At 38.8% G+C, this 25015-nt stretch overlaps 1 protein-coding gene across 8 annotated transcripts in view; it reads right to left on the bottom strand.

The window, feature by feature from the left end:
• Positions 1-25015, bottom strand: part of LOC121853550 (death-associated inhibitor of apoptosis 2-like) — a 39311-nt gene that overhangs the window by 1659 nt on the left and 12637 nt on the right. For 3 of the 8 annotated variants that reach the window (XM_042347759.1, XM_042347760.1, XM_042347763.1), the window contains exons 2-5: positions 9664-10717; positions 5792-5965; positions 5091-5236; positions 669-1893 (exon numbers count right to left, since the gene is read on the bottom strand). In XM_042347759.1, the coding sequence (XP_042203693.1) occupies positions 669-1893; positions 5091-5236; positions 5792-5965; positions 9664-10315 (2197 nt within the window). In that variant the 5' untranslated portion in view covers positions 10316-10717. Of the gene's footprint in view, positions 1-668; positions 1894-5090; positions 5237-5791; positions 5966-9663; positions 10718-13331; positions 13456-14810; positions 14875-15361; positions 15605-18652; positions 18759-25015 lie in introns of those variants that run through there. The other 5 variants (XM_042347764.1, XM_042347762.1, XM_042347761.1 and 2 more) reach the window with 5 other exon arrangements.

The raw sequence follows: 25015 nt of genomic DNA, 5'->3' as shown, positions 1-25015 counted from the left end.
GGAGAGAACAGAACAAACAATTCATATAAATGCGTTAGGAAGTTAACCGCCTCACTTACATGCACTAAGGAAGGACAATACTGTATAGGTACTGTAATGGAATACAACTGGGAATTCAACATTCTTTTAAGGAAATCCACATACAAACTTTATATATTGCAAATACAGGTTGACAATCCCTTATCCAAAATCCTTGGGGCCAGAGGCATTTTGGATTTCGGAATTTTTCGGTTTTCAGATTTTTTATTTTTTTCCCACCCGGGGCATAGATCACTGAACCACATCAGGGCCGGGGAGCGAAAATATAATAAAAATTATAATAATAATAATTCATAGATCTAGGTCGTGTTTCTCACTTTTGATCTTTTTTCATTCTTGTATTTCTTTATTATTACAGTACTCCTGTATTATTGTTATTTTTGTTAATATTATTATTAATGTTATATTTTATTTTGGTGTATTTTTATTGATTTTTATTTACTATGAATAATTATTATTACTATTCCATTTTCGCCCCCCAGGCCCTGATGTGGGTCAGTGATCTATGCCCGGGTGGGCTAATCCCTGTTTAAAAAAAAAAAAAAAAAATACTTTCGGTTTTTGGAATTTCAGATAAAGGGTTGTCAACCTGTAGCATAGAGTACAATTAATATAACACAAATACTCACAAGACTGAGGTGTTGCACTAGCAGGTACTTTTTTCACATTCCTTGACGTGGAAGCTTCTCCGAGTACCTTTTCACTGGATGCATGTCCTTCAACCTTTTTCTCAATGGTATCCAGCGATGGAGGACCAGAGGTTGGTGGCTTAAGGGCCACTTCAGCTATACCCATTATCTCATCAGCTTCAGTAATAATATCCATAGGCTGTGTTAAAGTTTCAGCGGCAGCTGGTTCATCTACTTCCATAGACTCACTCTCTCCAGCGGTGCTTATTGTTTGGGATACAGATGAATTGTCACTGTTTGCAGCTGAGAGTGAAGGGAACGAAGTAGAAGTTGAAGCAGCAGCTGATGAAACAGATGCTGATGTAGAAGTTGAAGCAGCAGCTGATGAAACAGATGCTGATGTAGAAGTTGAAGCAGCAGCTGATGAAACAGGTGCTGATGTAGAAGTTGAAGCAGCAGCTGCTGAAACAGGTGCTGATGTAGAAGTTGAAGCAGCAGCTGATGAAACAGGTGCTGATGTAGAAGTTGAAGCAGCAGCTGATGAAACAGATGATGGTGTAATAGTTGGAGCAGCAGCAGATGAAACAGATACTGGAGTTTCATCAGCTGCTGGAGTAGAAGTTGTGATAGAGACACTGGAAGCTGAGGTAGAACCAGATGTGGTGGACATGATAGCTGAGGATGGGGATGAGGATGCAGCAGAAGATGGTGCTGGAACTGTGGAAGCTAACACTGAAGCAGAAGGACCAAATGCACTTGCGGAGGATGTAGATGAAGAGGCATGATTGGATGATGAAACTACAGGTGAGTTTGAAGTAGCAGATGCTACTAGTGACGATGACGATTGCTGTTGAGACCTTGGTTGGACAGCTTGTATCTTTGCAACTTGCTGTGCTGTTGCCTCATTTTCTATTCCTCGATTAGATGCTTTCTGTAGAGTTTGTCTGGTTTCCTCTTCCATATATTGTAGAACTGCTTCAATGCATGGTTCAAGACTAAAGAAAGGCAACCCTGTCTGCTCAAGCTTCCTGTGAAGAGCAGCTCTCACTTTGTCTTGTGGGAAACCCATATTAAGTACTGCACGAATTATGTCCAATTCCATTAACGGGTCTAATTCACTCTCAGAAATGGTTTGCTTGACTGGTGCAGCTGCAGAAGCTGAAGTACTTGTAGTGGCCTTACCTGAAGGTTGACTACGAATATAAGGAGGATTTTCACGTCGGACCTGCAAGAAAAACTCAATTAAGATATAATAAAAAAAAATTGTCAGCGAAACATAACTGTGGCCACTGGTACAAAAATCAAACTTAAAAAAACTCATCAGTAATCCAAGGATGCATATAAAAGAGCATAAAAAATTATGCAGTTTTACACTGGCTGCTTTTGTGTATTCCACCTAGCAGATACAGATGGAACTGAAGTGTGGACGGAAATAAATGTGCCTCTTTACATATGTGGTGTGGGCAATGTTTTCTTTTAAGTCAAAGACAATATCAGTAATGAGGTCTCAAAACACTTTCAATACTTACCCTTTGTTGTTTTTTTTCACTGGGTAAGCAATATAAGAAGCTCTGTGCTTCTTGATGGTGGAACAATCCCCACTCCCGACTGAATGCAATCAATCAAGGGATCCAGATAAGTTTTTAATCTTTGACAGAAACTTTAATCTGGTAATTAACAAATCCTTGTGAAATCTGTTTTAAATGTATGTGCTGCTACACAAGTTGTGCTCCATACCAAATCAAAAGAGATTTTTGTATTTTATGCTCTACACTTTCCCTCCATGTGATACACTGTATACTGTCCAGTAAAGTACATGTCAAATTCCATTCAAAATATCTGCACCTGTATTGAAGTCACAATAACCTTGACCTTGTTCTTCTACACATTGTTGCTAAAGTATATCACCAAAAAATTTAATTGAGAACAGCCAAGTTGTTTCCGAGTTGTAATCTGTGCCACCATTGCAGAGAATCAGACAATAAAAATCTTATAATTTTCTTTCAATCATATCATTTTCCAGACATGATGCAGTGTGATCTTCGGATTAATAATGCTTAGCAGCTAGTGGGTTACTTCACCCCCTCATGAGGCTAGTCCAATAAAGGGTTGTTCTACCATCAGCAAATGCCCCCCGATAGTGTATAGTGTACAGTATGTTTATAGCTATATATACAATACTACTAATAATTATACAGTAATAGGTTAAACAATCTCCCCCAATGCCTTTTAATCAGGTTGTGAGGTTACCTTAAAAATGAGATACACAAACACCCAATGGCAAGGAGGCTAAACACACTCAAAGCTAATATTCTAAGAGAAATGAAAAGTATACAGCAAGACAATTGGAGCTGACATTATCAACTTCTTTACAAGATTGTAGTGAGTGGTTAAGCACTTTTAGACTTTAATGACTGTTTATAAATGATTATATCAACTCAAAAGTAAACATCTGCACTTTCAAATAGTTACAGTACAATATTTTACTTAATATTTGTAAATTCAGTACATGTTGTTTAAGTAATGCATGTATTTTCTGACCACACTGTCTATGAAAGCCAAGGGAGTTCTCCGGATGTAGATATACACATCTTGTCTCCCACCAGCCTGGAGGCTGTATGCTGAGTCCAGGTAGTAACTAAGTTACCAGAGCATCAGTATATCTTCCCCCACACTCAGTGAACCTCCAGCCATGCCAAAATGAATATACAGTATTCCCACTATTTATCAGCAAAGGAAATTGATATTGAATGGGTTTGGCTAATTTACTGCAAGATGGTGGTGACAGTTTAGACCTGACCTGGCTTTGGATCTTGAAAATAAGTGATACCAATGAGTCAAGTGAAAAAGACTTCAAACCTCCAAAGTCAGGATAATGAGGCTGAAGAAAATGTCCCTAGTACTGCACAGTACAAATGCTTGATCCTCACTACTATCCAGCTCCAAATGTTTTAAATTTTGACTCCAATATCAAGAAAATTTCAGCTGATAATAATGAATGCAGAGAATCATGAATGAAACAAGAATTACTCAGTTCTAATGTGCAAGACAGGTGACTGTCTACTTGGGAAAGTGGATAAAATGTAACATGAGAGGCATTACGTTTTTAATAACACTGGCACAGTACAGTACTGACACAAAGTCAGTTCCTTCTCTTGATGTCTTTTACTTATCACTTCTAAATGTATGTGTGTACAAGTGAAGTGATAAGCGGGTAACAGCTGCCATCAACACAGCTAATTTTTCTATTTTGTAGTCAGTCAAGAAAAATATTACTGTATAAAATTAATCAATACTGAATACAGGAAACATAATAATAAATAACTCAGTGATTAGAGTTTAAAATTATCAATACAACAAGAGTGGCAGAAGCTCTTGACACAGCTATTTTAAGAATATTGTTATAGGTCAATGCTGTGACTTCTTCCCAGCTCCCAGAATGATAATAATGAATTTCCTTTTACAAGTGTTTTTCTTTGTAATATAAATATCTTTCAGCCTTTCCAAGGTACTGTACATGTATCCCTCGCTATCAGAACGATATGAATACAATATTCGCTTGTTTGAATGCTCTATTCTTAAATCCTACTTTGCTATCTGAAGATGACATTAACATATACAAACGTTGGCCTGAACGAAAATTCAAATCATGAGCCTAGTGCGACCATTTTGCTCTATAATATGTGCAGGAACGCAATCTAACTGCTGATTTTTGTTGCAAGAGAAGCGCTCTCCCTTTATCCGTTTGTGCAATCCTTTCATGAATCTGTACTCAATGGCATACAAACGTAGTGGTGATTCTTCTGTTATCCCCCCCTCCCCATCATCTCCAAGAGACCCCACTAGCCTGTGATGCTTGAGACCAAGCTTGAGATAATTAAGCATCACAAGTGGGAAAGCCTAACGTGAGGTAATGTACATTAATCTAAACCATGAAATGCTGAAAAAACAGCTTTTTAAAGCGAGACAGATTGTAAGAGCATGGAAACACAAGAGGAGGTAGAGTATTCCACAGTTTAGCTGTGTGAGAAATGAAGGTTAGGCCTATTTCAGTCTAAATGTGCACCACACAACCACCTCTGCTGTAAGTTTACTTTATCCTCTTTGCCACTGATTGTTAAGTTGATTTCAACAGAGAATATTTAGGAAAAACAATGAAAGCATAAAAAGCAAAAATTATACAACATGATGCACACACTGCATCGCAATTCAGTTAGGCTGTGCTGCCTCTGCCGACCGATCTTTAACAACTGTTGCTTAGGTTCGATCAGCAGTCACACAACTCCTAGCTAAACGCTCCTACAATCACTTAGTTCTTTTTTCTGAGCCAAGCACATAAAATTAAATGTAAGTAAGATGCGACACGACTGTATATATATAGTACAGGGCACGCACGCATGCACACACGCACACACATTTTACCTTATCGATGAATTCCTGTCCTTTCTTAAACAGAACGAAGTTGCACTCTGGGTACCAACGGGCGTGTTCATCCCAGGGTTTGTCATCAGATTCCCAATTACGAAGTCCACTTCCACAGTGGAAGCAGCGCACGTGATCGCTCAAACCTGTAAGTATCGGCTATCCTAAAATCCATTCTTCATCAACTGACACACAACCAACACACAAGCTACAGTAACTTATGAGAAGAAGGTAAAAAGCATGATGATGAGCAGCACCAGTTGCAATCTACTTAAATACTACTGTGCTATTTGCCACTGTGTTGAAGTGAGAATTTTACTTCATTGCCATAAATCAAACTCATTACAATTGAGAACATTTTGTCTGTAGTGTTATGAAATTCTGTTTAGTTTAACCTTTAACCACTTGTGTACGGGGTCCTCTCTGAGCTGAATAAAATTGTCCGGAATCAGCCAAATAAAATACTTAAAGTGACAACTGTAGTGAATGGGTTAATGAAAATAAAATATGGAAATCATATGAGGGTGAACCCAAATAGCACCCTTAGTTACATAAAGTACAATACCAAGTATAGTACAATAATGGTATCTAAGTACAGTACAAAGACTTAAGCATATTTATGACAATTATGAATGTGATCTAACACTACTGATACTATTATTGAACTCTGCATGGTGCAAGGACATAATGATTCAACCTACCACAGTAGAAGAATCCAGCATCAGCCAACTCCTCAGGTTTCTGCTTTACAAGTTCTGGCCACCTGACAAAACTTGCCAGACGACTATCGTATGTCAGATAATCCTTTCGCTTGGCGCCACTGTGCTGAGGCAAGCCCATACCCTCAAAAACCATGCTTCCATTCTTTGGAGGTCCTGAAATCCAAGAACACAGTATATTATATATTCAGTATTCAAATCCTAGAATCAACATAATTTATTACACTTTCAAGACTACAGTAATGCAGGGTGGTCAGACACAAGAGTCAATACACATACAGTACAATATATTGTTTCTCTGTGCAATATTACTGTCAGCCATGAAGATGTAACTTGCTATACTGTAGTACTATCAGGAAAAAGTTAGTGATGAATGAAACAAGTGATAAAAATTGATGGAGAAGGGAGACAGGAGAAAATTAATGCTAACTGGAATAGAATTTAAATGGTCAAAGTGAAGTGTTTCAGAGAGAGAGAGAGAGAGAGAGAGAGAGAGAGAGAGAGAGAGAGATGACTGTAGAAATGAGACTAGGAAAATATAAGTCAGGGAAATGTTATGGTAAGTAGATTGTTTTTTTTTGTTTTTGTGTTTTGTTAAGTCATCTATACACTGAGAGAGAGAGAGAGAGAGAGAGAGAGAGAGAGAGAGAGAGAATTGTTGAGCCTGCATTATTAGGAACACAGTAAAGCCTCCGATAACAACGGTTAGACCAACAACTTTTCATATTTAAGACCCTAGTTAATTTAGGACCCAATTCAATTTACGTCTTTATTTCATTCGTATTTACGACCAAAATGTAATAAAAATAAAATAAAACTGCATTTTCATATAAATAAATAATAACTAAATCCCAATATGTAATAAAAAAAAATGAAGAGAGTCTTGCGCAAAGAAGCTGCCTGGCTAATGAGTGGTAATGAGCATCACCAGTAAACAACAATCGGAGCCTGGTGGTCCCTTTGTTTTCACGCATCTGAACAGGAACAGGAGAAAAACTTTCTCAGCTTTCTTAGTATATTTTCATCCCTATTCAACATGACCAAGACAGCAAGTGATGGTAGTGTTGTTTCAAAAGTTAATAGAAAGTGTCTAAGCTTAGCCGGGAACTATGTGTTAAAACGGTATGAAAAAGGTGAGAGGTCTGTGGATATTATATGGAGCAAGCAATGAACATATTTTCTGAAGTGGATCCGTTTACAGAACAAAGCATTAAAATTTAAATAAATGCAACTGACCTCTACATAAAGATGTATAATGAGAAAAGAAAGAAGCTGTGCAAGGTTCTTTAGACAGCTTTATTATTCGAAGGCCTAAACCATCAACTTCAGCTACACCATCAAATTCAGCATCATAAGCAGCTTCAACATCAACAGTTTCAGCAACAGCTTTATGGAAAACTACAGCTTCAGCCAGAGTTGAACCTGATGACTATCATCTAAGTAAAAACTCGCACAATGTTCATTTGCTGTCCTTATGTTTTAGACTTTATCACCATTGGTAAGTATAATTTTTGTTTTACATTCTTAAATATTATTTATAACATATATGAACAGTAAATAAGTTTTGCTTTCATATTCATATGTAGAGAAATGACTACTGTATATGTTTTCACATGTACGCACTTACTGTACATACATTGGCATCCCCAATTGTCTCGCTTTATTTCTTTACCAAAAGTGGTTACCTACTTCTAGTGTTAAATTTTTTAACATTTAATAACATTACTTAAAACATACATACAGGTATTAATTTTTTTTCAATTAAGTTCACTACAGCTACAACCAGGGTCTTGTTTTCTTAATTTTCTCGTGTAGAACTATTGTCCCGGACTCCCGGCTGTAAACACAAACAAAAACAATGGCGTCCCATCTCCTCTTGTGTGACCATATTATTATTCATTTATATTGTACAGTGGCCCCTCGGTTAACGAACTCAATCCGTTCCAGAAGGTCGTTCGTTAACCGAAACCATTGTTTCAATGGGTTTTTGGGTAATTGGTTCCAGCTCACCGAAAATTTCCTAAATTCAACAAAAATGGTAGAAAAGTTCACTTACTTTGAGGTGTGTATGTAGAAGGCTCCTGGATGATGATGATGATGATGGGATTTAGAATGGGGGTGGAGGAGAAGGAAGAAGAGAAGGCATTGGGGTGGAAGAGAAGTCACCCCATGGTGCCATTTCACCCATAAAATTTTAGCTCTCTGGTTTAATTCAAGATTATTTTCTTTAAATCAATGCTGCACTGCATTATATATTGTCAATATATAAAATATATTTCAAAATGACCAATAATTTGCTTGGAAACACAGAAAAAAAGCATTTAGTTGAAGAGAGTCTCAAGCAAGATGTTACCTCCAGTGAAAACAGAGAGAGACTGACGCCTGTTTGCTGTGTTAAGAGGCTGGATGCCGCGCATTAAACTAGTCACTTTACCTTCAATTTCGTTCAATAATTGTTAAAATGACTAAAAAATTGAATATTAAACTTTTAAAATTATTGAATAGTATAAACTTCTTGATATTTACAAAAATAGTAAGGAATTTAAGCCCTAGAACCGATTAATGTATTGGCGGACTGATACTAAAGCTGGTTGCCCGGTCAGTGCAAGCGAAAACATGTTGAGGTCGGTTCGTAAGAAGTTCGTTAAGCGAATTTTTTTTCGTTAACCGAATTGAAGATCCTTATGGAAGGCAGTTCGTTAATCGAAATTACGTTAACCGAGGTGTTCGTTAAACGAGGGGTCACTGTACTGTATAAGGTGCATTCAGAAGCATCATTTAAAGAATATAGTTTGCAAATTTCATTAATTGTCTTGTTTTGGGGGAAAAGAGGGTAAAAAGCCACACAAAAGATATGAAAAGGTCACACATGGAACACATCTCATTATTATTGCTTTATTTTAATGGTAATTAGTGATTCGTGATAAGACGATTCACCTTACACTGCAATATTGGAGTACACATTACTGTCGTTATTCGAGGCTTTTCTGTACTGTATGAAGCAGGGAATCTGGTTACAGAGAGCTAATTGGAAGGAACAGAAATCAAGTGTTCAAGTTAAATGTGTGGTTACCAAGCATATATAATAATGAAATAAGATGATGTGGGAGTGAAAGAAGTTTGGGGCAGAATGAACCCCAAGGTTTTCACAGATGGTAATGGACATATTAAAATAATGTAAAGTCAAAGGTTGAAAAAAATAAAATAATATTAATAAATCTGGAGGTGTGGGGAGAAAGGTGTGAGTGGGATTAACATCCAGCAGTGTGCTTGAATGAATCATGACATCAAGTGATATTTGAAGAAGGATGTGCTGCTGACAGCTGATGTTGTGTGTGTGTGAAGTACAGTACAGATGCAAACTGATATTTGGGGCCTTGGTCAAGAATGGATTAGAGCAAAACACAACATAGTGAGAATGAATGAAGACAAAAATGAAGGTTGAATATGAGTGTCTTTGTTACTGATTCTAGACACACTGCATTATACAGTACTGGGAAAGGTTGAGTGAAAACTATATATACCCAGGAGAGGTGACTCTACAGTTATGACATTCTCTTTACTTTTTCCATTGTAGACCGTCCTAAGAGCTTTCCAGAACGGGGGAACCCAAAGTATTAATTATGTCATTTTACAATTTTTATCTTTCATATCAAAATTTACTAATTACATGTATTGCATTACAATACATGAATTTAAAGTATTTCATCATCAAACAATGATTTAAGTCCAAATTTTTTGCTCCACCACTCAACCAAAGTTCAAAAGAATCTGCCTCATCACCCTGTACAAAAAGTACTGCTTAGCCATAGATAAGATCTTTTGTTGAGAAAAAAAAAAAAGTATATACTTACTGTTCTCTGGATATGAGCCAGCCATGTGTCTTGGAGTACCACAGACATCTACTCCTACCCCATGTTTGGTTGACAAATGTGTTGCACCAGTACTAGGACTCAGCTTGGATAGAATACCACTGTGTACAAGTGGAATATTTCCAACTGGTTGGCCCCTGATGAATGGACAGTGGGGAAAGTGCCGCTGGTGTTCTCCTCTGGGTGTGTCGCCCATTTCCCAGGCACCTACAATACCTCGGCAGAAAACACAGGCGCAATGGTCAGCAGTCCTCAGGTAATAAAAGCCATCAGCAGCCAAGTCACGAGGAGGCAGCCAAGGCACTGGCCACTCAATGAAGGTTTCTAAGCGTTCTTTCTCAAACCGTAGACTGTCATAGGAAGCAAATTTCTTGGACCGATTGAAGGATTGTGCAAATATACAATCGGGTTTCTTTTCCTTGTGGAGAATGGTGATATCTTTTCCTGGAGTCATTTGTTTTGTATCAATTTCTAAATTACACTGAAAGCACTTTACAACATTCCCTTTATGTGTATAATAGAAACCAGCCTTTGCAAATGCCTCTTCATCTATGTTAAAGGTAATATTTGTAAATGTGTTCTTGCGATACTGCTCCCTTGAAAGCTGTTCATTATTCAGACTGGCATCACCCATTGCACTATCTATATATATAAAGTACTAAAACCTTGTTAATATTCGTGCTCTTGCCGACCTCTCTCTGAGTGTAGATGAGCACTGTTCTGAATCTTATATTTGCCCAATGTGTTAGATGGCCCAAATTGTATTCTTAACGGTATAATATACGGTATAAGATAAGTAGTTTTGAGAGATTAAAAGCGATTAACTTCACAAATATATTTCTTTTATTCAAGTATAAAGTAATAGCCAGTTCACTAAAAAGTTCTTCCAAACAATTTGCCCTTCCAGTAATGATATGCTAGACTTTTCTTAGCCACATTACAGTTTTTACAGAAGCGGAGCCAAGAGATAGTTTTATTTTCTATACATCTCTGTCCAGACTTCTGGTGCCCATCAAGCATCTACCAGTCATCATTTCTGAAAGGAAAGTAAACAAATTATTAATAAAAGAACAATTAACAATTCATCAAGATTAAATACTTAAGAAATGGAAATTTATCAGTTTAACAGTGTACTGTAGCTATTTTACAAACGTCACCTCTACACAGTATAACAATTGTTATTAAATCCCTTCCAAAATTCTATAACAAGAAGTAAGATCATGATGCACATAGTGTATGTAGGTAAAATATGATACCCGGCAAGTGATCAGGAGGGTGGGAACTTCCTCCTCCATACCTTCCAAGCTTTGGTGTGTTCAATAATTTACTGCACAAATTAATGACAGTATGGACAGTAAAGTACTGTACAGTATATGATGTCCTTTCATTTACAAACTACTGTACAGCATATCCATAAAAATTGCGGGGGTTTGGGTCTCAAAATAGCGACGACTAGCCAAATCCACGAATATAATTTGCTGACCAGGAAGTGTTACATTTTTACTCATGTGTAAAGAAATGTACTTTTGTGTGTTTGATTAGGACAATTATTTCTTTTACCTATATTGTATATATGCATGTGTGTCTACACACACACATATATACAATATACAGGTAAAAGAAATTACTGTACTGTCTCGAGAACAAGTGGCTCCCCGTCCCGGGCACAAAAATATCAGCAACTTCAAAACTACCTGCAGACATTCTTGGATACATCCAGGGTGTCATCCATAAATAATCGAGGACCGTGAATTAAAAAGCAGTGAATTGTCAGGGTATGTTGTATATAGTGAAAAACTGGCTTTCAAATACAATAGTGTAGTTGTGAGAATCGGGATCATTTTACCCCTGAACCAGAATACTGTAGCTACTAAATATAAAATACCTGCCCCTGTACTCTCAAGAACCAGTATATATGATTAGTAATCATATATACTGTACAGTAATCATTGATTGCTGTACATAATTATAATTAGTATGAGTACTAATAAAGTACTAGTACAGTACTGTACTTCACAAGTCCTTCAAACTTGCCACCACACAGGATCTAAAATTCTTGCTGTTAGTGTGCATGATAGTGTTTCTAAAAATAACTTGCACTTGCTATTTACCCAATGAGAATAACAAGTGTCGGGCGGAGGGGAGGAGGGCTTGAGAGCCGAGTATTAACCACTCACTGTGGCAGTCTACGCACCACTACTCATGTGCTATTTACAATGTGGTGCCAAGGAGGTTGAAAGCAGTAATGAATGTCAAAGGACAAATTACAAAACACTAGTAAATGAGTAAATAACCATATTTCTGTTTTTTTGTTTTATAATCCCTCATGTGAAAAATAACCATAAATAATGGGTGGCAATCATGTGGAAGCACTTTGGGGATATCAGGGTGCTCCTTCTTGCATGAAAATGTTTGTGCCATGAATTACATATGAAAGCAACATGTGATCTTTCAATACCTTCATATACCTATCAATGTTCATTGTAAAATTTTTGGGGTCGCATGCTCTGAGGTGTTGAACAGCAAACACATGGTGTAGTAATTCCTTCACAGATGGTGTTATGAGGGACCTTACATGGTGTAGTAATTCCCCCACAGATGGTGTTATGAGGGACCTCATATGGTGTAACTCCCTCACATGTGGTGTTATGAGAGACCTCGTGTGGTTTAGCTCCTTCACAGATGGTGTTATGAGAGACCTCATGTGGTGTAAATCCCTCACAGGTGGTGTTATGAGAGACCTCATGTGGTGTAGCTCCCTTACAGATGGTCTTATGAGAGACTTCATGTGGTGTAGCTTCCTCACAGATGGTGCTATGAGGGACCTCACATCATGTTATGGTAACTCATTCACCACGTGTCTCATGGATCATGGGGGCACCACCTGGTCTGGTGTCACAGGCCCTCACTCACTCAAGTGGTGTACAAGTCAGGTGCAGTTCTTAGCAGCTATGTTTTTAATGTAAGTTGCGGTCTTTTTGGACCCGTAGTCACATTTAGCTTCTTCCATGCTAAAATTCGACTCTTTTGCCTCCTTGGAAAGCTTGGTTGGGCCCATTATTAACCTCTTTGTAAGGAAATACAAGACTACAACTGATTATATTAGATAATCCAAGGTTGGGAAGATGTGGCACATAATACCATACACCCCCTATGAATGCCAAAAGGCAATTGAAAGTTGAGTAAGCTTCTGTTAGGGATCCCGGAGGGTTCTGGTACTGCTAGATGTATGATACCGTACACTCCATCCACTGATGGGAGCAGGGATAATTCCACAAATGAAATGTACCACATCAGTTTAGGTTACAAGAGGCACATTTCTTTTGCAGACACTATACAATGCAGGTACACAGTGGCTAGGAGCTGTCATTAATTGGAATAAGTAATATGAATCCCTCACCTATTCCCACAAATAGAACCTAAGATCTGCATGTATTCACAGCCCTTCCAGATTTCCATGTCCAAAAGGCAGAAACTAGGAAATTAACTATTGTACAGTACTGTACTCCAATAATGACACAAGTGTACTGTATGATTATTTTAGAACCTCAAGGTCTTTTCCAACATAATTTGGGGGAAAATAATGTGTACAGTACTGTAGTACCAGTACCTGTATTCAGATGACATACTTTGAATTTGACAAAACTCACCACACATTTCTTTTGAACATGAGGCTAGAACATGGTAATTATGCAGATTCTGACCAGGACAAGGTGGAGGCGTTGAACAGATTCTTTTCCTCGGTGATCACATGGGAGGATGCGAACAATCTTCCTGCGTTTGAGGAAAGACAGTTTAATACAGCGTTGACCCACATTGTGTACTCAGAAGAGGATACAAGAAATAAATAAATTGTCAGAGCTGAAGGTTCATAAAGAGTCCCACGGCCCTGATATGGTGCATCCCAGCGGGCTAAGATACTAGTTGTGCAATGAGCTTGCTGAGCCCCTTAAGATCCTGTTCTGTAAATGCCTGGATGAGCTAAAGGCCCACAGTGACTGGAAAATGGCTTATGTGAGCCCTATATTCAAGAAGGGAGATAGTCACTCCACAAATAACTATAGCCCAGTGAACCTAACCAGCATAATATGTAAAGTACTAGAGAGTATCATAAGAGATGCTATGATGGAACATCTACTATGAGACTACCTTGTAAAAGACTGCCAACAGTTTTATGACAGTATAAGAAGGTCGTTTCGGCATTGAGACGGTCCGTCCCTCGTAACGCTCTTCAAGAGTGAGGTGCTTCCCTGTCTGGTCTCCAAGATAAGGTAGAGACTGTAAGTTGATTGAAAATGTCCAAAGGAGGGCCACCAGACTGGTGCCTGGTCGACAACTCTTCAGTTACCCAGAGAGATTAGAATGCCTGGCAAATGCCTGGCTTATACTATAGACGGGGAAGGGGTGACATAATTGAAGTTTATAAACTTCTCAGGGGGCACTACAGTTGAGTGCCCATACCTGGAGCTGGTGAAAGCCTGTCCCACGAGGGGTCACAGCTCAAGGTTGAAGAAGCCACAAGTCCAGAAAACTGAGAGGGGTAACTTTTTCTGAGTGAGAGTTGTGAACTCTTGAAACAATCTGCCAGAGTGTGTTGTGACGGCACCGAGTGTGAGCACTGGAGCAGGTTCAGATAAACATTCAGGAGCCGGTGCATGCCCAGTACTTGCCAACAGTGCGTAACAAGACGTGAACAATTGCTCAAGTGGCTAACGAGCTGATCAGTGGTGAAGAGGATAAAAGCAAAAGCAAAGAAAACTTTCACATGACCAAAGTCATTTATGCATCATTCCATAAGCTAGCACTGCAACAGTCTGCAATATAACTCAATTCAAGCCATCATCATCCAAATAAACAAAATCTAGGACTGTTGGGTGCATGAATAATCATTTACCCTTTCTAATTCAACGCAGTTGCTTTGCCTACAACTGCCACGGTGTTATCATCAACACAAAAACTTAACAACATCCTACGTAACTTGCTTCGAGATAAAAAAAAATATTTTATACTAACAATTCCAACCGGTTTTAAATATAGAATTAAAATCTAAAGACAGTATAAGAAAATTATATCACTATTAGTGGTATAGGAACAGCTTTATACAATTCAACATTATTTAAAGATTTTACCTTAACTGGCAACTGACTTCACAGAACGATCTGTGGGGTGTTGAGCGTCGCGGCGCGGCAGTGGCTGGAGGTTCAACAACGAGGGGAGACGGCGAGAGACTTTGTCAGTAAGCACTATAAATAAATCCTACTTATCGCTCACTACCAGTCACACATCGTAATAACAATTAACACACAGTACTGTATACTAATGCATTTATTTTTACTAATTAATGTAGGATATTAGTATGCAACTCACTAACTTTGAGAGTATGTCTACATATATTTTACTTCAGATCTGACGTTTATTACTTAGTGGAGATATACTGTGCATGAAAGCAAAACATAATTATTGTACCAGAACCCTACAGCTGGTGAGCTAGCTACAGGATGTAAGCTAGCTACAGGATGTAAGCTAGCTACAAGATGTAAGCTAGCTAGAGGATGTATGCTAGCTAGAGGATGTGAGCTACTATTAAACATTCCCAACATTAATCTACTTGTAACAGATAAACACCACCAAAAATTACTTGGTCAATTTATGAAGGACAAAAACTCCCGTCACAACCAACCTGAATATTGAGTTTCTATTTATGATTATCCACTAGAGTTCTGATCTTTAATATATGTTCAAGTTAATATTCTTTCACAGAGATGGTGCGTGTGAGTATGGGTTCTTGAAGACTCCAGCTGTGGCCGTCGGTTCTGTGTTCAACTAGAGATAGGGGAAGGTTCTCTGTGGTAGTAACCTTCACAAGATGGTTGCTGCGCCTCCTCTTATACACAGTGACTCATTCACCAAGTATGTATTGCGTAGTGTAATAAGTTGTCTATTAAACGTACAAAATATTACTATAAATCACGAATAATATTATTTAACGTAATTTAGTTATTATAATTAATATTTATACAGAGGAATTTCTTTGTATGTAGAAAGTTTACTGAGAATAATGAGTTACTGTCTGGCAACTGCGACACGAACTATGGTTCCTTTTGGTATTACTCTTTACCTTTACCTCTATCTTATGAATAAATAATTTAATAGAAAACAAATGAACATTGCAATACTTTTTAATTAAAACAATAACTCATACTGCAAGAATAAAGAATACTGTATTCCAACAGAAATAAAACGGAGTTAGAATTATTTTCTTTGACTTATTACTGTTCAACTGTACCACCTAGTTAATATATTACTTACTTTTATCGGTCACGTCTCTGTTGGCAAGAACTGGGCTTAGTTTAGTTTAACAAATTTATTGACAAAGCTTGGAGTACAGTTTGCCTATTCTGAGTAATTCAGTCAAGTCTTGACAGTGAGGGCTGTCGGGATTTCCACTCTTGTTTATCGAACACGCTGATTGGCTCACAGGCGGTACTTCGTCTGTTAATCGGTATTGATGATGTAGTCGGTAAGCCGTGACGTCACTGCTCCGACTCGGTAAATTACCGACTTTAGGAAATATGCTTTTTCATGGCTAAAATACCATATAGAACACACAGAAATAAATTGTAGACGTATTTAATTACCTTACCTACATTTTACTAGCGATATTTTAGCAGAATTATATTCTGTTGAGTCACACAACTCAAGCCATATTGCAATGTGTAAAATAAGGTCATGTATATATTTCTTGTGCTTAGTTATGCTTCTAAATGTTTAAATATGTGTATTTTTTCATGTATTGTCAAAATAAAATTGTTGGAATGTTTTGGTTATTTTTTTATTCAGTAGCCTATTATCGAAAAGTAATACAAATTACAATTGATAAATACAAATCTAATGTGATCTCATATAACACTCTGAATGGTGTATAATGCAGTGGTTATTATTCAGAAATTTATAAAACTAATAACAGGAACAATGAAATTCACCGAGTGTGAGGACTACTCTAATATAATTACTGTACTGTACTGTATCTTCGTTACCCCTCACCACACATTTTCCCTTCTATTATAGAAAATCGTAATATTACGTATATATATATATATATATATATATATATATATATATATATATATATATATATATATATATATATATATATATATCTTGAGCGATCGGTCACGTCTTTGATTCGCACCGTTGGCAAGTACTGAGCATGCACCGGCTCCTGAATGCAAGGTAAGTAGATACCTACCTTGCTTGAGTGTACCTGAACCTGCTCCAGTGTTGGTCAAGTCTTGTCTTGAAAGAGCTCACACTCGGTGCCGACACAACACTTTCTGGTAGATTCAGATTCAGATTTGCCCCCGAGGGAGCTAGTTTATTGGGCACCCCCTTACATCCTGTGCAAGGTGAAGCGCAGAAGCGTTTACAGCGCCCAACAGGGAAGCATGAAAAGTTCATACTTGCCTTTAAGATTCGTACATTAAGGGCGTAAAAGCCTGAAGGGTCATAGGTTTTGTCAAGTTACATAAAGTGAGAGAATGATGAGTGTGTGGGGGGAAAGTTCCCGGTACATTTTATCTGATTATGGCAAAGAGTGGCAGGTCCCTAATAATGTCAAATGCCAGGCCTGTGACTAGGAGGAGGGATATCTGGTCTGGGAGGGAAGAGGTGTTGGTAACGGCTGGGGACCTGTAGGAGGTCATAGGGCAAGTGAGGATGTAGTGAGAGAGGGTGTGAGAGTCGGGTTGGCTCAGGGTTTCCGGTAGATTGTTCCAAGAGTTTACAACCCTCACTCCGAAAAAGTTTGCCCTCATTAGTTTTCTGGACTTGCGGCTTCTTCAATCTTGAGCTGTGACCCCTTGTGGGGCAAGCGTCTGCCAGCTCCAAGTACGGACATTCGACTGAGTAGTGCCCCCTGAGATGCTTATACACCCAAGCTAGCATATCTCGGGGACCAGACGGGGTGACAGTACTCCAGATGGGGCAGCATTTCACTCCTGAAGATCGTTACGAGGGACGGACCGTCTAGATATCTGAACGACCTTCTTATAAGACCCAATAATTTATTTGCCTGATTTACCCTTTTCTCGCAATGGCCCGAGAACTTCAGCTCATTGTCAACATACACACCTAGGTCCTTCTCACATTCAGTCGTAAATAGTGCAGTTTCTTCATCCCGTTGGGACATATGATACGCCTCCTTACCGTTGGTACGCCCCAGGTGCATCCTCTTACACTTCGTGACATTGAATCTCAGCAGCCATTTCTTCGACCATTCTTGGAGCTCACAGAGATTTTTCTGCAGCTCTTCACAGTCCGTATGGTTCTTGATTTCCCGAAATAACTTGGCGTCATCCGCAAACATTTGTATGGAGGAGTGTACAACGTCAGGCATGTCATTTATGAAACAAACAACAGCGGGCCCAATACACTGCCCTGTGGTACCCTGCTTGTGACAGGTAATGATGATGATTTCTTGCCATTAACCACCACACACCGCTTGTGTTCATGTAGGAAGTCTTCTATCCACGCTGGACATTTCCTCGAATCCCGTGTCCATCCAGTTTGATTTTCAGCCTTTCATGGGGTACACTGTCGATAGCCTTGGCAAAATCTAGGCATATATCGTCTATATTACCACCCTGTTCTAGAATATGGGTCCGAATATGGGTCCAAATATCCAATACCTTGATATATATATTGCTCCATCATTAAATCATCACTAAAGAGGCGGAACTCCCATATGCCCTTTGATCTAAATATAATATTAATCTTATTAATTTGTATCTATAATATGCTTGGTATAGCAGTATGCGATCTATTATTTAACTTAGGTTCTCATTAATCACAAAGAAAGTACTGTACATTCATAGTACATACATATACTGTAGAAAGTATAAAGTAATATACACCTTATTGTTTTCTAAGAAATTAGTATCTGTTATTAACACCACAATTTATAACAGCTTACGGTCGGCAGACGTAGAGTACTGCACTACTTCAGGCGGCACAACCAAAAGAAGCGGGAGCACCCACTACAGTGAGTGTGCAGCGAACACTGAGTTGAATTGACGTATCCGTAGCAACTTGTTTTGACTCACCACTATCAGAGTTGCCGTTTAGTTCACACCGGTCAGTTGCCACACGTCACTTAAGAGAAAACTTGTACTATCGTGGACAAACGTTATCCCCCTCCCAATCTGAAGCAGTATTGACTCCAAATGAGATAAAACAGCCTGCGTGGCAGTGAACAGTGACATTACCCATATGAATCTGACCTATATACATTTATAGTTGTTAATGAATATGATGTATTTCTTTGTGTGTGAACCTCTGTCCTGCGTGACAGTGAGAAGTGATACCACCCTCAGTGTCAAGACCTGACTGAATTACTCAGAATAGGCAAACTGTACTACAAGCTCTGCCAATAAATTTGTTAAACAAAAAAAAACACACCAGCACCAGATGACAGTCAGGGTAAGTCAGTTCGGAGATTCATTCCCGTGACTCAGTTTCACCACGGGGAGCGAATTTTTGTCCACGATAGTACAATTATTGAGTCACTAAATTCAACAGGAAATAGATAGAATATATCAAAGGCGATATTTATTGATATTGAAATACGTTTTATTTTGATATGGAATGAAAAAGAAATCGTAATAAGGTTTAGGAAAAAAGTAACAAAATGTGAATATACTTCCCCATTTTGTAATGAAATACAAAGGTAATAAACAATACATATACATGGTATTTACAATTAATCATTATGATTTTTTACAAACCGAATCAAATTTTCACTTGGCTCGTATGAAACACATTTGTGAACTATTTCAGATGAAATGATTAGAGATGCTAAAGTTTGCATAGAAAGAATATTTCTTTGCTTAGTTTTGGTCAGATTCACCTTGGAAAAGATTCTTTATACATCAACATTTGATGTGGGCAAAGATAATATCTTCACAGCAAAGTATAGCAGCTCACGGAAATATGGTTCACCAAAATCATCTTTCATACTTGACATTTCCTTGTAGAATATCTCTGTATTTCTTTGATTTTTTTATAGTCAGGAAATTTTATGTTGTCAATGGCTCTCCACTCATTATCTAACTGCTGTTTGTTCGTGAGATATATTCTAGGGAAAGCGTTCATTAAAGGTAACATTGAAGGCATTGTCACCCTCGACTGCTCATTTAAAAAAAAAATACTGAAAATACAGAACACATCTGTATAGGTTCATTACCAAGTGGAAACCCTTTTCTCATTTCTTTGCAAGATATAATCACAAATTGCCTGTACCTATTCATCACATCTTCTAACATGTCTTTCCTGTCCCTATACTCTTCAGACTGGAGGAGACCAGGAACTTCTATCCCAAGATATATCTAATAAAGGGGGAGGAATTTTGTGTTGTCTTCAGGCTCTATATTTGCTGTACTTGAGAGCCTGTTCACCCCATCTCTCTCTTCATGCAACTCCACAATACATCACGGTAAAGATCACTGCATCTATTATGTTGTATTGAAGGTTCTTGACTTCGGAAAAGAAGGTTTAAGTTATTAAACTTTGGCAAAATATCGTTGAGAAAATGGAAGTATAGGCATATGGATGGATCATTTAAGATTTCTAGAATAGATGAAATTGTGTGAAATTTTTCCTCCATACTTATGCTGGTAAAATAGTTTCAAAGGCTCCCATTGCTCTATCAGTCTCGTAACTGCCATGTGATAAGGGAAAATTACGTGAATGTATGCTTATATCAATGAAGAGACTGTACGTCATTTTCGGAACAAATAAGTTATTATTTTATTTAAACTTTAATAAATACATCTTCTATTCTTCATTTATTTTGTATTTTCCTCTTTAAAACATGTGTGAAATTTTTATTCGCACTCTCGTTAACTGTGAATTCGCAGTTTCCCCATCGAACTTCCCGCGCTTGTTTAGTTCACAAAATCGCCCAATCGTCTTACACTGGATTCCCAGTCATGTAGGGATCGGGGGAAATGACATGGCAGACGAAGCAGCCAAGGCAGCCACACGTTCTAGAAGCATACACATTCAAGTTCCAGCAAGCGTGCAACAGATCAAGAACCACCTCAGAAGGACTACCAAGCTCCACATCCAAAAGAGCTTCCTTGACGCAATCAATGCTGGTTCCCAATCAGCCAAATGGTACCTGGTGGCTACAAAAGGGGAACCACCTTTCGCAGACAAGAAAACACTAAGACAAACCCAAGTTAGCCTTCATCGACTACGACTAGGGTACAAGTGCACCTGGCAGACGATCGGAAATGACGTCATGGAATGCACCTACTGTCAGGAGCCAGCGGCCAACCCACTGGAACACTATCTCTCGACTGCGAAGTCACACAAAGTCTCCGAAACAGAATTCGAAACTTCCAAGAAGAATACACAACACCAGCGGCCACTCTAACCCAAAAGGCCCAAACAAACCACATTCACCACCTTCTCCGGGTCATCACACGATACCCACCACCCAGATAGGTTAGGAAGTGTCCTCCCCCAGCAAGTGCAGACCCCAGTTCGGGGGGCGCGCCACTCCGAAACTGACCACGTCCAAGAGTGGGGGTTGGTGGTAAGCGTTCACTGATCGGGGGTCCGCTCACACTTGCAACCTGCAGTATTCTTTCATATCTGCAGGTAGGACAACCTCCATCCCCAAATCCCAAATCCGGTCTGACCGCTCCAAGAGGTCCAGCCGGAACTACCAAATGGGCCGCTTACAGGCAAAGGCCCGTGTCCGACAATCTCAACAACAACAACAGCCGTGGAGGTTATTCTACTCAACGCTCTCCAGACAAGACCTCCTTTCAACAAGCTCCTCAAGTATATATATATATATATATATATATATATACATATATATATATATATATATATATATATATATATATATATATATATATATATATATATATATATATATATAGAAAACGCCATTGTGAGTTTTCCTTCTCACCTCCATCCTTAGTGCGAGATCTCCTACGTGTATGTATGTATGTGAGCCTAACAAAGAGAAAATAGACAAACACAAAGAGAAATTTGACAACTGGCCACGTACGATACGCTAGTGTCACCTATAACAGCTCCAGCGACACACTAGTGGACTTCCCGATCGATCAGTTATGAAGAAGATAAGTCGAACAAAGCTGTCATAATCTTATTTGGCACCTCGATCTAGTATGACCATCAGACAAACCCAGTCAGGTCACAGTAACACAGCCAACACGACCCTGGTGACACACACACACACACACACAAATTCTTTTTACCCAATATGGCGTCATTAAGGAGCACGAGTGGGACAGACCTTATCGTGTGCTGGTAAAATATGTCGGTGAACTCCGTGAACCTTGACCTTGTTCCAGTTAAGGTGGCAACTAGTTACCCTGTACAAATAATCCTTCCTAAGCTCAAAGGTAAATTTAGAGTCATAACTGAAACAACTTTATCCTCTTTGCCACTTCTCGCCTATGTAGCCAGGGTGCCAGTCGGGCAGTTGGTTAGTTCAGTTAGCACGTACGGCCTCTATGAACATACTGTACGTGCGTGAGTATGTGCCAGTGTTTTGTAAGTGCTGGCATATCATTCTCAGGCAAGTTATTACAACATTTCACAATTAACTCTTACCCCAAAGAAATTAGCTCACTGTACTTGTGGTGTCTTTAACTTGAGGCTGTTACACAAGAAACAAGAAGCTGGCCATGAGACTGGGTGAGGCTGAAGACGGCACTTGTGCACCAGACACAGTGTTTACAACTTTACATCAGAAAGTTTTGGCGCCAAATAATGATTTTGTTTGTACAAGTTGATGTGACATACGTATGTACAGTACACTGATCCTGAGTTGTGTTTGTGCACTGTGCTGTCAATAACATAAAGTGTGATTATTGCAGAATTTATCATCTATCTATAATTGTAGATAATGTTTTTTTTTTTTATATATAATAACAAATGTTGATGTTATAATGCATTATTGCGCTTCACCAACTAAGGTCTTTAAGCGTGCAGCAAGGTTAGTAATTACACGAGTCCATGAACAATTAAAATATATAAGAGATAGTACTGATGGTGAATGACTGTCACAATCTATCAAGGCTCGGTCAAGAACATCTCACCCCCGATGATCGAAGAGGAACAGTCAGTCACCCGTTTTACCCAAGGTGCACACACACACACACACACGTACGTCAATGGTAACGCTACACCCACACGAACTTAGCTATTTCATAAACCTTCAGACACGTCATGTTTAAAATTCTAGTGGACTATTATCTACACCTCGTCAGTTCTGAGCCCCGAAGATTACACCTGTATTTGACCGTTTTTAACAATATGATCTTACATACCTTTAGACACAAGCTCTCTGACGAACTAGTGGAGAATGAACTCGCAAATACAAGCGTGAGGTTGCCGCGGTTACACCATGAGGTTGTTTACATTCAAACGCCCACATGAGCGCACAGAGAATTGCCTCACCTTATCCACACAACCGGGAAAATCAATCAACCATTATCAAATTTCCTCTTGATTCACGCATGAGAGGAGTCACCAAAGTCATGACCTCATTTCAAGAGCCGGATCGAGGATGTAGTGGGGGAGGATCACAGAAGTCCTATTATACCAAGGTCAATATATTGACCTTGTATTATACAGACTATCCAGCGAGTTCAACGCTTGTAAGTTTGTAGTTGCAGAGGACAAGAGACAAGTGATGATGACAGAGAGAGAGAGAGAGAGAGAGAGAGAGAGAGAGAGAGACCAACACTCAACACCCAGGTATGTCGTTGTGAGGTGTTGTCCCGTCTCATAAGAACATAACATAAGAATGGAGGAAACTGCAGCGGGCCTATTGACCCATACTGGACAGTCCCGTTTACACCCAACCCCCATTGCTCATATGAGCATCCAACCTATGTTTGAAGCTATTCAGCGTATTCGAGTTAATGATGATATTTGGTAACTTGTTCCATTCATCCACTACTCTGTTTCCAAACCAGTGTTTACCTATTTCGCGCCTAAATCTAAATTTGTCTAATTTAAAACCATTGTTACGAGTTCTCTCCTGGTTGGATAGTTTGAGTACCTTTGTAATGTCCCCTTTGTTTAGCCCTGACTTCCATTTATACACCTCTATCAGGTCGCCCCTCGCTCTACGTCTCTCGAGGGAGTGCAAATTAAGATGCTTTAACCTGTCTCTATACTCAAGGTCCCTAATGCCCGGGATTAGTCTTGTCATTCTCCTCTGAATTCTTTCCAAGGATTCAAAATCCATTCTGTAATATGGTGACCAGAACTGAACTCCGTAATCCAGGTGTGGTCTCACAAGGGCAAGATACAGTTTTAGGATGACTTTGCTAGTCTTGTAACTAACACTCCTTTGTATGAACCCAAGTACTTTATTAGCCTTGTTACGAGCAAAAACACATTGTTTACTTGGCTTAAGGTTCCTACTTATCATTACTCCTAAATCTCTCTTGCAGTCGGATTTCTCTATGACATCGTTGTTCATCTGGTATCTGGTTTCCCTGTTTACATCTCCTATACTGAGCACTTTACATTTGTCCACGTTGAATTTCATCTGCCATTTTTCAGACCATTCGAAAAATTTGTTTAGATCTTCCTGTAGTTTTGCTGAGTCCTCGTCAGATTTAATAACGCGTCCTATTTTAGTGTCATCAGCAAATTTACTTATGATGCTGTCTCTGCCGATATCTATGTCGTTTATGTATATAATAAATAATAATGGTCCAAGTACTGAGCCCTGGGGAACTCCACTAGTGACGTTGCTCCAATGGGACTTAGTGCCGTTAATGCTCACTAGCTGTTTCCTGTCCTGTAACCACGCCTTAATCCATTTAAGGATATTACCTTTGATGCCATGTGCTTCTACTTTTCTAATTAGTCTTTCGTTGGGGACTTTGTCGAAGGCTTTGCTAAAGTCGAGATATACCACATCATAATTGTGCCCTTCGTCCACTGATTCGAAAACTGATGAAAAGAATGTTAACAGATTAGTTAAACATGAACGCCCGCTTGAGAAGCCATGTTGGGAATCATTAATCAACTTGTGCTTCTCCAGGTGGTTTCGAATAGAGTTTGAAATGATTGATTCAAGTAATTTGCCTACTATTGATGTTAGGCTGATTGAGTGGTAGTTAGAGGACAGTGATCTATCCCCCTTCTTGAAAATCGGTTTTACATTCGCTATCCTCCAGGATTCTGGTACTACACCTGTATTTAAGGACATGTTAAACAACTTTGCTAAGGGCATACTAAGCTCTTCCTTACATTCCTTTAATACTCTGGCAAA

This window comes from Homarus americanus, unplaced genomic scaffold (genome assembly GCF_018991925.1).
Source record: "Homarus americanus isolate GMGI-L3 unplaced genomic scaffold, GMGI_Hamer_2.0 scaffold4896, whole genome shotgun sequence".
NCBI classification, from domain to species: domain Eukaryota; kingdom Metazoa; phylum Arthropoda; class Malacostraca; order Decapoda; family Nephropidae; genus Homarus; species Homarus americanus.
This window is presented reverse-complemented; position numbering and strand designations above follow the sequence as displayed.